At 33.8% G+C, this 14,100-nt stretch overlaps 1 protein-coding gene across 7 annotated transcripts in view; it reads right to left on the bottom strand.

The window, feature by feature from the left end:
• The window catches only part of ZC3H13 (zinc finger CCCH-type containing 13), a 98,333-nt gene that overhangs the window by 65,835 nt on the left and 18,398 nt on the right, over positions 1-14,100 (bottom strand). For all 7 annotated transcript variants that reach the window (XM_046664072.1, XM_046664073.1, XM_046664071.1 and 4 more), the window contains one exon: positions 145-253. In XM_046664072.1, coding sequence (XP_046520028.1) covers positions 145-253 — 109 coding nt within the window. The remainder of the gene's footprint in view (positions 1-144; positions 254-14,100) is intronic.

The raw sequence follows: 14,100 nt of genomic DNA on the forward strand, positions 1-14,100 counted from the left end.
AGCTCAATAAGGTAGAAAAAAGTCAATAAGATGTTTCTGAAACAATAGGGAGATCAGTTGAAAAGTATTTTGAAGTCCACAAAAAGTCTACAAAGTCAACAAGAAATAAATAGACTATATAAACAAAAATTTTTTGAAACTCACCATCTCTATTAGTTTCCCATTCTACATTTTCTTCTTCACTTTCTGGAGTTCTCTCCTTAGTGATTTTTATGTCTTCCTTTTCCCTATGTCTCCCTCTTGAAGATTCTTTCTAAAAAGTACATACATACATACAGATTACTATATTTTTAAAAACCATATGAGGTAATTATTGTAATACAGAATATTTCTAACTTCCTTCATCTTGTTTCATTAAAGAATCAGTTTTGCAAATAATCACTTATTGACAAAGCAGAGGAAATGACAAGTTGTAGTGTAGCACCACAATGAAAAGAATATATTATATTCATTCTCCTAAAGAACAAGGAACTTGGTAAATGTAAGGAGTAACTAAGATTTTAAAATACACAATGCAAATCTAATACTTTAATAAGCATTTGAAAGTATACTACATACTAAGTTTCTATGTGCAAATCACAGGGGAAAGGACAGTTTAAAATGGACAAAATATAATAGAAGGATTTATGACTATTAAAAAATGACTAAAAAAGGGCTGCACCATTCACAGCAGACTCTCAAAAGTAAGTGCTAATCTACGACTTGCCATACACTAACGTAAGAGCATTTTCCTACATATCTAAGGATAAATCCAAACTCAATTTCATAAATGCTTTTAAAAGAGATTTTCCCTATTTTGATGAGACCAAAATGGTAGCTAACATAGTTAGGTAACTAGTCCTTATATTGCAGCTAAAAAACAGAAGGTTTTACATTTTATTCTACGTGGAACAGTAGCCTTTAGACAAAACAATAGTAATTCAGCTTATAAAATTTAATTAAGTATCCTATTACATAAGATAAAGACTCCAAATCACATTTTACTAAGTGGTAAGAAACTAAAGAAATCAGTGTCATATAACTGTTATTTACCCATCACAGCTTCACTTTTATTAACACTTTAAATCCTGACTATGAAAGACGCTAACACACAAGGACAGTAAGTGCTAGAAGTTCTTTCTGGGCATTACAAAACATAAAATTTGGCCGCTTACAAAAAGTATAAAATACCTTGGCGTGAATTTAACTAAGGAAGTGAAAGACCTATACAACGAAAACTACAAGACTTTCCTGAAAGAAATTGATGACGACATAAAGAGAAAGAAAGAGATTCCATGCACGTGGATTAGAAGAATAAACACAGTTAAAATGTCCATACTACCTAAAGCAATCTACAGATTCAACACAATACCAATCAGAATCCCAATGACATTCTTTGCAGAAATAGAAGAAAGAATCCTAAAATTCAGATGTGGCAACAAAAGACCCCGAATTGCTAAAGCAATCCTGAGAAAAAAGAACAAAGCTGGAGGCATCACAATCCCTGACTTCAAAACATACTACAAAGCTACAGTATCAAAACAGCATGGTACTGGTACAAAAACAGGTGCACAGATCAATGGAACAGAATTGAAAGCCCAGAAATAAAACCACACATCTATGAACAGCTAATCTTCGACAAAGGAGCTGAGGGCATACAATGGAAAAAAGAAAGTCTTCTCAACAAATGGTACTGGGAAAATTGGAAAGCCACATGCACAAGAATGAAAATTGACCATTCTTTTTCACCATTCACAAAAATAAACTCTAAATGGATCAAAGACCTAAAGGTAAGACCTGAAACCATACGGCTTCTAGAAGAAAATATAGGCAGTACACTCTTTGACATCAGTATTAAAAGGATCTTTTCAGACACCATGTCTTCTCAGACAAAGGAAACAATAGAAAGAATAAACAAATGGGGTCTTCATCAGACTAAAGAGCTTCTTCAAGGCAAGGGGAAACAGGATCGAAACAAAAAAACAACCCACTAATTGGGAAAAAATATTTGCAAGTCATATATCTGACAAAGGGTTAATCTCCATAATATATAAAGAACTCACACAACTCAACAACAAAAAATCAAACAATCCAATCAAAAAATGGGCAGGAGACATGAACAGACATTTCTCCAAAGAAGATACAGAGACGGCCAACAGGCACATGAAAAGATGTTCATCATCACTGATCATCAGGGAAATGTAAAACAAAACTACACTAATATCACCTTACACCCATTAGAATGGCAAAAATAACCAAAACAAAAAGTAACAAATGTTGGAGAGGTTGTGGAGAAAAAGGAACCCTCATACACTGCTGGTGTGAATGCAAACTGGTGCAGCCACTATGGAAAACAGTATGGAGATTTCTCAAAAAATTAAAAATAGAGATACCATATGACTCAGCCATCCCACTAGTGGATATCTACCAAAGAACTTGAAGTCAGCAATTCCAAAAGTCTCATGCACCCCTATGTTCACTGCAGCATTATTTACGATAGCCAAGACGTGGGAGCAACCTAAGTGCCCATCAACTGACGAGTGGATAAAGAAGATAAGGTATATATACATAGATATACGATGGAATACTACCCAGCCATAAAACAGAATAAAATCGTCCCATTCACAACAACATGGATGGACTTTGAGGGAATTATGTTAAGTGAAATAAGCCAGATGGAAAAAGACAATCTCTGTACAACACCACTCATATGAGGAAGTTAAACACGTAGACAAAGAGAACAGATTAGTGACTACCAGGGGAAAGGGGGTTTGAGGGGTGAGAACAAAGGGTGAAGGGGTGCACCTACAACATGACTGACAAACAATAATGTACAACTGAAATTTCACAAGGTTGTAAACTATCATAAACTCAATAAAAATTAAATAGAAAAAAAAAGAATCAAAACAGTAAAAAAAAAACCCCAAATTTGGCTGCTTAAAACATAAATGAACTTCTCTTTGAAGTCTTCTTTTTAAAGAAATCTAGTATATATTATAATTGACCCTAAATTTTACATATTCAGGTATGAAGTCATGTTGTAAGCAGTACTTGCTAAATGACATATACAGTTGCTGAGTAAAACAAGAGAGGCTGACAAAAATTATTAAGAGATTATACAAGAGTAGAGCTAGCTATGGAAAAATGGTAAAAGATCAAAAAAAAAGAAATGAGCTATTTATACATAAGACAAAAGGAAAAGAAGAAACACAATCTATTTTTATTCTTAAAATATATTCTGAGGAATATCAAGGAAGAACTATTCTATATCCCAAGCAACTTTTAAATGTTCTATGGCTTAAACCCATTATAAATATACATTAATATATACTATATCAAAAATTTTATCGGACATTACCTCCAAATTATTGAATAATATATTGTGTTTTCTGTCTTCTTAAAGTATTATGTAATATCCAACTACAAATTTAGTTGAAAAGGGTTTCAGAGCAGTAGTGCTGACCCATAAACAAAATAATCTGCAAATTTGTAACAGAATATTTTTAACAGATTTAGAACCAGAAATGTAATAATTTCATTAACAATAATTTATGTAAATATTTCATAATATTTACCCTACATATTGAAGTTACGTAATTTTTGAATTGTCTATTATTTTTCAATATGACTCTGATACTGTGCCCAGAGATCATATATAACTTCTATTATTAAGTACTAGAGACTGAACGCAGACTTCAATATGTGGTGAAATTTCAAGTTAAAAGATATGTTTTTCTCCTAAAATTTTGTTACTATCCTGCCTCAAGTCATAATATAGGAAATTATTTTGATAACACTTAGTAAGAAGGCTCAGGTCATTTTTTAAAATGTCGTATTGCCTCATTTTGTCCATTTTAACAGTGTATAACTTGCTTACGCATGTTATTCCTTTGTCAAATAAAGTTATTTCCCCTTTCTCTTATCATGCTCAAATAAACAGGGTCTGGTATTACTCGTTGCATGTGGCACAGCATGGTCTGCTCTTTTACCTTTCTGTATTTCTTGAACAGAATGGCTTGTCATCTTACTTCTCTTAAATGTAAACATATTAATTAAAGTGCGACCATCTGATTACTTTACTACGTATTTTAAATTAGCTATTCTGGACACGTACATGTTGAAATACATGTTAAAGAACCACAATATTTTAGCCAGTACCTCTGGGATCAGATATTTTAAAAATCTAGAATTGTTTAGGATTTCAAAATATGTTAAGTAATATTGCTAATAGGGTCTGGAGCAGCAACCTGTGATCAAACATACTAATATTTCTGCAGCAAAATATATGAATTCACCAACTGTGTAAAAATTAACTTCATGTCAATTAAGATCAGGTTTTGCTGTGAAATAAGTATATGCCTAACTTAAGGACAATGTGCGGTTTTAAAAGTTTCTTACACTTCAGAAATACAACAAATGATTGTGGACTTTTACTAAAATTACTTCCATTTTATTTCTACTTTATATTATCCATAGTCATTTCTTAAACATTATACATATGGGGCAGATTATATTCATTATCAATTTTATTATTTGATAGTAAAGAAGGATTACCAAGAATTTGACCTAAAAAGAAATGTTGAGGCTAAAAGAGTTGAAAACTGGTATTATAATAACCAGATTAGCAGCTAGGATAATAAAATGTTAGAGGTCTTTGTAAGTAATATAATCCAACCTCCTCCCCCATGTAGAAAATCTCTTCTTAAACACTGCATGTTTATAGAAGTCCTCCGTTAGAAGACTTTCTGGAAAAAAATTTACTCCCAAGGTCTCCACTGACAGCTTTTCAATGTTGCAACCCTTTGCCCCCATTTTCAGAGTTCTAAAGATTATATTAGAAAATTCTTTCTTACAATGATCACAACTTTCTTATATCTCTCCAGAATTTCTACTGATTGAAAGTAGTTCTGACCTCTCGAATCGTGCAAAACAAATCTAATAATTCTTCCGCATGATAACCGTTTAAATATTTGAACACTATTACTAAATCTCTTCAACATCCTCTTATACCAGGCCAAAGGCACCCTACACATTGATCACATATTAACATTTCATGATTCCCACACGTCTCATCACCTGTCATCTTCTCTGGGCATACTAATTTGCCAATGTGCTTCAATAAAACGAGATAACTAAATTTATCTAGTCTTCCCAGAGCAGTAGATAGCTTCCACTTCTCCTAGTTTAGAACTGAAATCACACTAGTATCAATGAAGTCTAACTTACGTTTTGAAGGAAGGAGTTTTTGGTGGAGTTTAAACAAGAAACTATAATCTTCTAAACTATATAAATTTAAACTACAATCTCACATAAAATGGAGTCTAGAAAGAGGGTAAAACTTCAGGGCTGAATGATTTAGTAACATGCTGAAATCATTATAGATCAAATTTTGTTGTTTTTTTCCTTTCTTATAGCTCTGCTGTTCCTAATGTTGACTTCACATTAATGCATATTTCTTTTACCATAATAACAACCAATCGAGGTTCCCCCAGTGTGCCTTCTCCAACCACAAAATAAGAATTCTTTCCTTCAATCTGAGTAGGGCAACTTCAGTCACACAGCCAGACCTGAATAAGTAACTGATATCAAGGTAATAGCCACAGGCTAAATGATTTAGCCCTGGCTCCTGAATCAACTGCATTAGCAAGGAGAATGGGATCATTATGACTAGATTAGACTAATCAGGGCCCAGCAACAAATCTGGGGTCAATTCCCCAAACCACAGTATTACTAGAAAAAGAAAAAATAATGGAATGAATTCTGAGGAGTTAAAAGCAATTTACACTACACTTTTGGTACTATAATTCACCTTCTCAAAGTAAATGCCACACTTCTGACAACTGCACAGGCCATAACAGACTTTCCAAATTAGTAAACATTTTCTATGTTCACCTTTACTATTTACATTTCAGACCCTCCTTCTAAGGTCATTTTCCATCTCGCAGATGTATATCCTTCTAAGCATTCTCTATGTAGTGAAGGTCTCCTGGTAGTCAACACTCTCGATTTTATCTGAAAATCTCTTCATTATAGACTCATTTTTGAAAAACAGTTTTGCTAGGTACATACCAATGGGTTGACAGATTTATCTCAGCACTTCAAAAATATTATTCCAGTGACTTTTGGTTTCCATTGCTGTTACTAACATCATTCTGTTGCTACTTTATAGGAGGATTTGCCTTTTTTCTCTGGGTGAGTCTAAAATTTTCTCTATGTCTCTGGTGTTTTGCAATTTCAAGAAAATATTCTAACTTGCTATGTATTGGGCTTTCTGTATCTGGAGACTTATGTCTCATCAATTATAGAAAATTCTTGGCCACTATTTCTTTCATTGCTGCCTTTCCCACATTCTATTTATTCCTGGGATTCCAGATAGATGTACATTAGATTTTCTAAGTATTTCTCCCACATTTTTGAGCCTCTTCAATATTTTCTATAACCTTGTTTTTACATGCTGCATTCTGAATAAATTCTTCAGTTCCATCTTCCAATTTACTAATTCTCTCTTCTGAGATGGGCCCAAGGCTTAGTCTCTGACCAGTTCTAATATCTGTAAAAGACTCAATGTCACCACCAGCTTTCAAATTTGCTGCTCAATTCTTAGATTCAATTATCTGTTTTTGTTTCTTTGTTTTTGCTGTTTTATGTAAGCAGCAATGCATTTAAAATGCATTTGCTGCCACTTATCCAGGATCTAGTTTTATTATAGTGGGAGTACTCTGAGTATATAGTCCATATTAATGCTAAAAGGGGAAGATTAATACTTCTTTAGCAATCATACCAAACTCTGCCTGTTGTTTAACATACAGTCAACTAGTTCCACTTGGACTTATGCACAACTATTGCCAGGTCAAGCCACTCTATGCCATACTAGTGCAACTGACACTTTGTGCCTAAGATTAAGTCTATGTTTATCCCTAATATGAGTTTCTGCTTGGTTAATGACTGAGAGGGGTATTAATATGTATTAAATGTACTAGATGAGACAAAGAAGATGGGAAGGGAAAAAAAAATCTACTTCAACTACCTCTTCCATTTATACTATATAATCTCATCTCTTACACTCTGGATTTCCTTACATCTTTCCAAAATTACTTGAAGGAACTTTCTTTAAGATTAATAGATAAAAATTATCTCAGAACATTTAGTCAGAGAATGACTCAAGTACTTAGATACCAACAAAGTTCTCCCCTTTTACCAATATTCATTTTAAAACATCTATATAAATTTGTCCATTACTAGCCTAAAGCTGTTATTCATAATTATAATTCCCTATTTATTATACAGAAGAATATAATGTCAAGTTTTTAAGCATTCAGTGTTACATACAAAGGGTATTTGTTTTTCTTCCCTTTTATCTTTAAAGAAGAATGATTCCAAATCCTATTGCTCTAAAAGTATACTTAGTTTCACAAAACACTAACATTATCAGCAAATTCCTGAATTTTCTTTCAGCAGCTCTAGAATTAATGTTAATCCAAATTTTTCTTCTTTGTTATTTACTACTACATATTATATCAAAGCTATTAACAATTTTAAAAGCTACTATTAATTTTAAAAAGATTATGATTCTCACTTTAATGTTTTTGAAACTTTTCAACGGACACTTCTGATTAAGGCTGAGAACTTTAAATAATGAACAACAATGGTTCACTGCTGCTTTTGCCCTGAACTTTACCCCAACAACTTAGCTCAGTCTATGGCTTTTAGAATAGATATAATCTGACATTTTTAAATTATAAAATTATTCACACGTGCAGTTTCAGATCCTTTCAATATTATAGAAACACAGGTGGTAAAGAAAATTAGGTCTACACTTAGGAAACTGTAGTTTATTTTGTGTATGCTATACTGAAGAAAAATCTCATAACAGGGTTATCAGAGATTTTCTTTCATGAAGTGATCACAAAAATTATATTAGCTTGTCTTAGAATAAGCAGAACCACAAATAAATAAGACTATAAACTTCAAAACACATTCAACAGATAACACAATTCAAGTCATCTCTAAACACTGCATTAAAAAATTACAATGAAGAAAGAATAGTTATTAGTAACTCTGTACCCACTGATACAGTAACGAAGAGCAGACACTACAGGAATGGGGAGAGAACCAGACAAAAACACACTACCAATAAAATATTTTTTAAAAACATTACCAAACCAAGATAGATCAAGTAGAAGGTATTAAAGTATAGAGATTGAAACAACAGATAATTTAGATATACTTTTAGAACTTAAAAACCAAAAAATAGAAATACACTTTTTGTTCAAGCACACAGGGAAATTTCAGAAAAATTGACCACAATGTAGGCCACAAAGAAATCTCATCAAATTCGAAAAAACAGAAATATAAAGAGCAACAACACAGAAGTAATTTTTTTTTCCTGAGGAAGATTCGCCCTGAGCTAACATCCGTGCCAATCTTCCTCTATCTTTTAGTACGTGGGCCGCCAGCACGGCATGGCCACTAAAAGAGTAGTGTAGTCTGCACCCGGGAACTGAACCCAGACCACCAAAGTGGAGTGCGCTGAACTTAACCACTACGTCACTGGGGCTGGCCCGAGAAGTAATTTGTTCTAATCAAAAGAACACACACAAAAAACAAAAAACTCTTCAGCCTCAAAATTTTAAAACATGCCATTAAACAATCATTGGTGACATCCAAACCAAAAGAGGAGAATTTCCTGAAAATAAGGATAATGAAAACATGACACATAAGACCTATGGAATTCAGCTAAAGCAGTTATCAAAGAAAAGTTTATAGCACTAAATATGAATATAAATAAAAAAAATAAATGCTCAACCAATTCAACAAAGAAAAGGAATACAGTAAACCAAAGAAGGAATTAATAAAGAAAAAAACAGAAATAAATGTGTTAGAAAAGAGAAAGAAAGAACTAATATATAAATTCAAAAGCTGATTCTTTGAAAATATACCACTGGCTAACCTAATGAAGAAGTATTCAAAATCAGATACGACAAAATGAAAACAGCCATTAGAATAGAGAAAAATGAAGAAAAACATGAGATTTCTTCACACAACTCTACGCAAACCAGTTTAAAAATATAGATGAAATAGTTTTCTAGAAAAATACAATTTGCCAAACTTGACTTCGACAAAAGTCAAAAGTCTACTAATTTCCACTGAAAAAAATAAAGTAGTTAAAGAACTCATGTCATAAAATAGTACCAAACTGAGTTAGTTTCACATGGGAATTCTACCAAACTTAAAGAGCAGAAAATCCCAATACCACTTAAGATATAAGAGCAAAGAATTAGGAATATTTTGTTATTATAAAGTACTTGGACTACGTGTGAAGCACTATAACGTTATCTGAAAGAAGACTTGAATTAGTTGTAAAGGTACATTGCAAACTCTAGGGCAACCACTAAAAAAAGTAAAAATAAGTATAATTGATATGCTAAGAAAGGAGAAAAAAAAGCGTAATACAAAATGCTCAATTCAAACCATATGAGGCACAAAAAGAGAAGGACAAAAAACAGGAGCAAAGAACAATGGTAACAATAGAAAACAGTAATAAATATAGTAGATAGTAATTTAACTATATCAATAATTAGTTTAAACATCAATGGACTAAATGCACCAATTAAAACACAGAGATTGTCAGTGAATCAAAAAACAACACCCAATTGTATGATGTCTATGAGAAACCAACTTTAAATATAAAGATACATATAGATTAAAAGGAAAGGGACGGAGAAAGATAAACTGTGCTAATACTAATCAAAAGAGAGTGACAGTAGCTATTAATTTCAAACAGAGCAGACTTCACAGCAAGGAAAGTTATCAGGGTCAAAAAGGGGTGTTACATAATGACAAAGGGGTCAATTCTTCAAGACATAACAATCCTAAATATATAGACACCTAAAAACAGAGTATCAAAATACATGAGGTAAAAACTGACATAACTGCAAGGAGAAATACATGATCCACTATTACTGTTGGAGACTCGAATGCCCCTCTATCAGAAATGGATAGATCTAGCAAGCAGAAAATCAGTAAGAACACAGTTGAACTCAAAAGCATCATCAATCTACTGGATATAACTGACATCTACAAACTCCTTCATCCAATGACAGCAAAATATACATTTGTCTCAAGCTCGCATGGAACATTCACCAAGACGGACCACATTCTGGACCATAAAACACACTTATAAAAGAACAGACATCATACAATGTCTGCTAGGAAGAATAAATATTGTCAAGATGTCAGTTCTTCTTGACTTGATCTATTGATTCATTGTACACTCATGCATCACCTAATGATGGGGATACTTTCTGAGAAATGTGTCATTAGGTGATTCTGTCATTGTGCAAACATCAGAGTGTACTTACACAAACCTAGATTGTATAGCCTACTACAGACCTAGGCTATATGGTCTTATGGGACCACTGTCATTATACGTGATCCGTCACTGACTGAAATGTTATGTGGTGCATGACCAAAACCCCAATCAAAATCCCAGCAAGTTATTTTTGTGAATATCAACAAATTGATTCTAAAATTTATACGGGGAGGCAAAATTTATACAGGGAGGCAAAAGACCCAAAACAGCTAAGACGATACTGAAGGAGAAGAACAAAGTTGGAGGACTGATACTACTTTACTTCAAGACTTATTAAAAGGCTACAGTAATCAAGATATTGTGTAACTGGTGAAAGAACAGACAAAAGATCAGTAGAACAAAGAGTCCAGAAATAAACCCATACAAACATAGTCAACTGATCTTTGACAAAGGAGCAAAAGCAATACAATGGAGAAAGGATAGTCTTTTCAACAAATGGTGCTAGAACAAATGGACATCCACGTGCAGAAAAGTAAATCTATACCCAGATCTTACACTATTCACAAAAATTAATTTAAAATGGATCAGAGCCCTAAATATAAAATGCCAAACTATAGAACTCCTAGAAGGCAACAGAGATATGAGAGTGGGTATGGCGATTACTTTTTAGATAAAACACCAAAGGCAAAATCCATGAAAGAAACAATCAATAAACTCGACTTCATTAAAACTATAAACTTCCACTCTGTGAAAGAGATAGTCAAGAGAATGAGGAGACGAGCCACAGACTCGAAGAATATTTACAAAAGACACATCTCATAAAAAAATTGTTTTTCAAAACATACAAAGAACTCTTAAAACTCAACAACAAGAAAACAATTGATGTGATTCTAAAATGGGCAAAAGACTGTCTAAACGGACACCTCACCAAAGAAGATATACAGAAGAAAATAAACATATGAAAAGATGATTGACATGTCATGAGGGAAATGCAAATTAAAACAACAACGAAACACCACTACACACCTTTGAGAATGACCAAAATCTGGAACACTGACAATATCAAATGCTAGTGAGAATGTGGAGCAACAGGAACTCTCATTCATTGCTGGAGGGAAAGCAAAATGTTAAAGCCACTTGGTAAGACAGTTTGGCAGTTTCTTACAAAACTAAACATGATTACACCATACAATCCTACAATTGTGCCGTTCCTTGGTATTTACCCAAATGAACTGAAAACTTGTGTCCACACAAAAATCAGCACACAGATATTTATAGCAGCTTTATTCATAACTGCCAAAACTTAGAAGCAAGATGTCCTTCAATAGATGAACAGATAAACTGTGGTACATCCAGGAACATTAGTCAGTGATCAAAAGAAATGAGCCAGTAAGCCATAAACAGACATGGCAGAACCTTAAATGTATATTACTAAGTGAAAGAAGCCAATCAAAAAAAGGCTGCATCCTGTATGATTCCTACTATACAACATTCTGAAAAAGGCAAAACTATGGAGACAGTAAAAGGATCAGCGGTTACCAGGAGATGGGGGAAAGAAGAATGAATAGGCACAGAGGATTTTCAGGGCAGTAAAACTATTCTGTATACTATAATGGTAGACACATGTCATTATATATTTGTCTAATCTCAAAGAATGTACAACACCAAGAATAAACCCTAATGAAAAGTACAAACTTTGGGTGATAATGATGTATGAATATAGGTTCACTGATTTTAAGAAATGTATCACTTTGTGGGGCCGGCCTGGTGGTGTGGTGAAGTTTGTGCACTCCGCTTCAGTGGCCCAGGGTTCATGGGTTCGGATTCCGGGCACAGACCTACACACTGCTCATCAAGCCATGCTGTGGTGGTGTCCCATATACAGGGTGGAGAAGGATTGGCACAGATGTTAGCTCACGGCCAATCTTCCTCACCAGGAAAATAAAAATCAATCAATCTATCTATCTCTATATATGTATTAAAAAAAAAAAAGGAAGCTATCACTTTGGTTTGGGATGTTGATAGTGGGGGAGGTTGTGAGTATGTAGGGGCCAGGGGGATATAAGAAATCTCTGTACCTTCTGCTCAAATTTGCTATGAACCTAAAACTCTAAAAAATAAAGTATTAAAAACTAAAAAAAAGACAACAAAATGAGGAAATTATCTGCACCTGGTATCATAAATGAAAGGTTATTATCCTTAAAACATAGAGATTCTAAAAAGAAAGAGGAAAAAGACCAACAAAAAAGTGGAAAAATGGGCAGGAGATATGAAGAGAATTCACAGAAAATGCCCCTTAAATATATGATGTCCAACCTCACTCATAAGAGAAACATATAAATTATACTGATACACCATTTTTTCCTATCAAAATGGCAAAAATTGAAAAATCTGACAACATATGCTAATGAAGCAGAGGAGAAACAGGTACTGTCATATGCTGCTGGAAACAATGCAAAACGGTATGGCTCTGAAAAAGGAATCTGTCGTTATTTAGCAAAATTACACAGGCATTTACCCTGACACAGCAATTCCATTCTAGGGATTTATCTATCCCTAAGATAAACTAAAAAAATACACGCACCCAAAAAACAAATCCAAGTGCACAAAGCAATTCATTACAGTTCTATCTGTAGTAGCAAGAATGAAAAAACCTAAAAGTCTGCCAGTAGAAGACTGGCTAAACAAATATAGCACATGCACACAATGCAATATTATGTAAACGTAAAAAGCTTAAGAAATATCTCTACGTATTGCTATGGAATGGTCTGCTGGATATAACGTTAAGTAAAAAAGGAAGGCAAAGACAAATGTAAAGGTAAAGAAAAATGTATATGGTATGCTGCCTTTTATCTAAGAAAAAGAAGAAATACCCCTACATAAATACTTTTTTGAGGAAGATTAGCCCTGAGCTAACTACTGCCAATCCTCTTCGTTTTGCTGAGCAAGACTGGCCCTGAGCTAACATCCGTTCCGATCTTCCTCTACTTTATATGTGGGACGCCTACCACAGCATGGCATGCCAAGCGGTGCCATGTCGCACCTGGGATCTGAACTGGAGAACCCTGAGCGGCCGAGAAGCGGAACGTGAGAAGTTAACCGCTGCACCACCAGGCCAGCCCCCTGAAAATATTTTATTTTTTATTTGCATAAATAAACATTTTTTAAACTATATATAATTAAAAAATAAAATTAAATCAGAAAGAAACCCCTAAAACTAAAATCAAAATGAAATAAATCAACCCAGCTATGTATCAATTTTGTGGTTTAACCACATACAGAACTGTTTGAAGTAACTTAAAATAGAATAATTTGATTTTATATTCCTAACAGACAGATTTCACAGATATTTCCCCAACAGGATATACCCTAAGAACTGCAAAGAAATACCAAACTGTTCTTAGTAATCATATGATTAGTAATACTATTGTTAATTGTTCTTCTGGAACTATTAAATGTAAGATAATGCAAATGAATGTCAACAGGGACCAACACTTTCATCATAAAAGTGATACAACTACAAAGTCAAAGAATTAGGTAAGGGGCCAGCCCCATGGCTGAGTGGTTAAGCTCATACAGCCGCTTTGGCAGCCCAGGGTTTAGCCAGTTTGGATCCTGGGCGTGGACATGACACCACTCATCAAGCCATGCTGAGGCAGCCTCCCACATAGCAGAACTAGAAGGACCTACAACTAGAATATGCAACTATGTACTGGGGTACTTTGGGGAAGGGAAAAGAAAGGAAAGAAGGAGAAAAAAAGAAGGAAGAAGGAAAAAAAGAAAAAGATTGGCAACAGATGTTAGCTCAG

This window comes from Equus quagga, chromosome 6 (genome assembly GCF_021613505.1).
Source record: "Equus quagga isolate Etosha38 chromosome 6, UCLA_HA_Equagga_1.0, whole genome shotgun sequence".
NCBI classification, from domain to species: domain Eukaryota; kingdom Metazoa; phylum Chordata; class Mammalia; order Perissodactyla; family Equidae; genus Equus; species Equus quagga.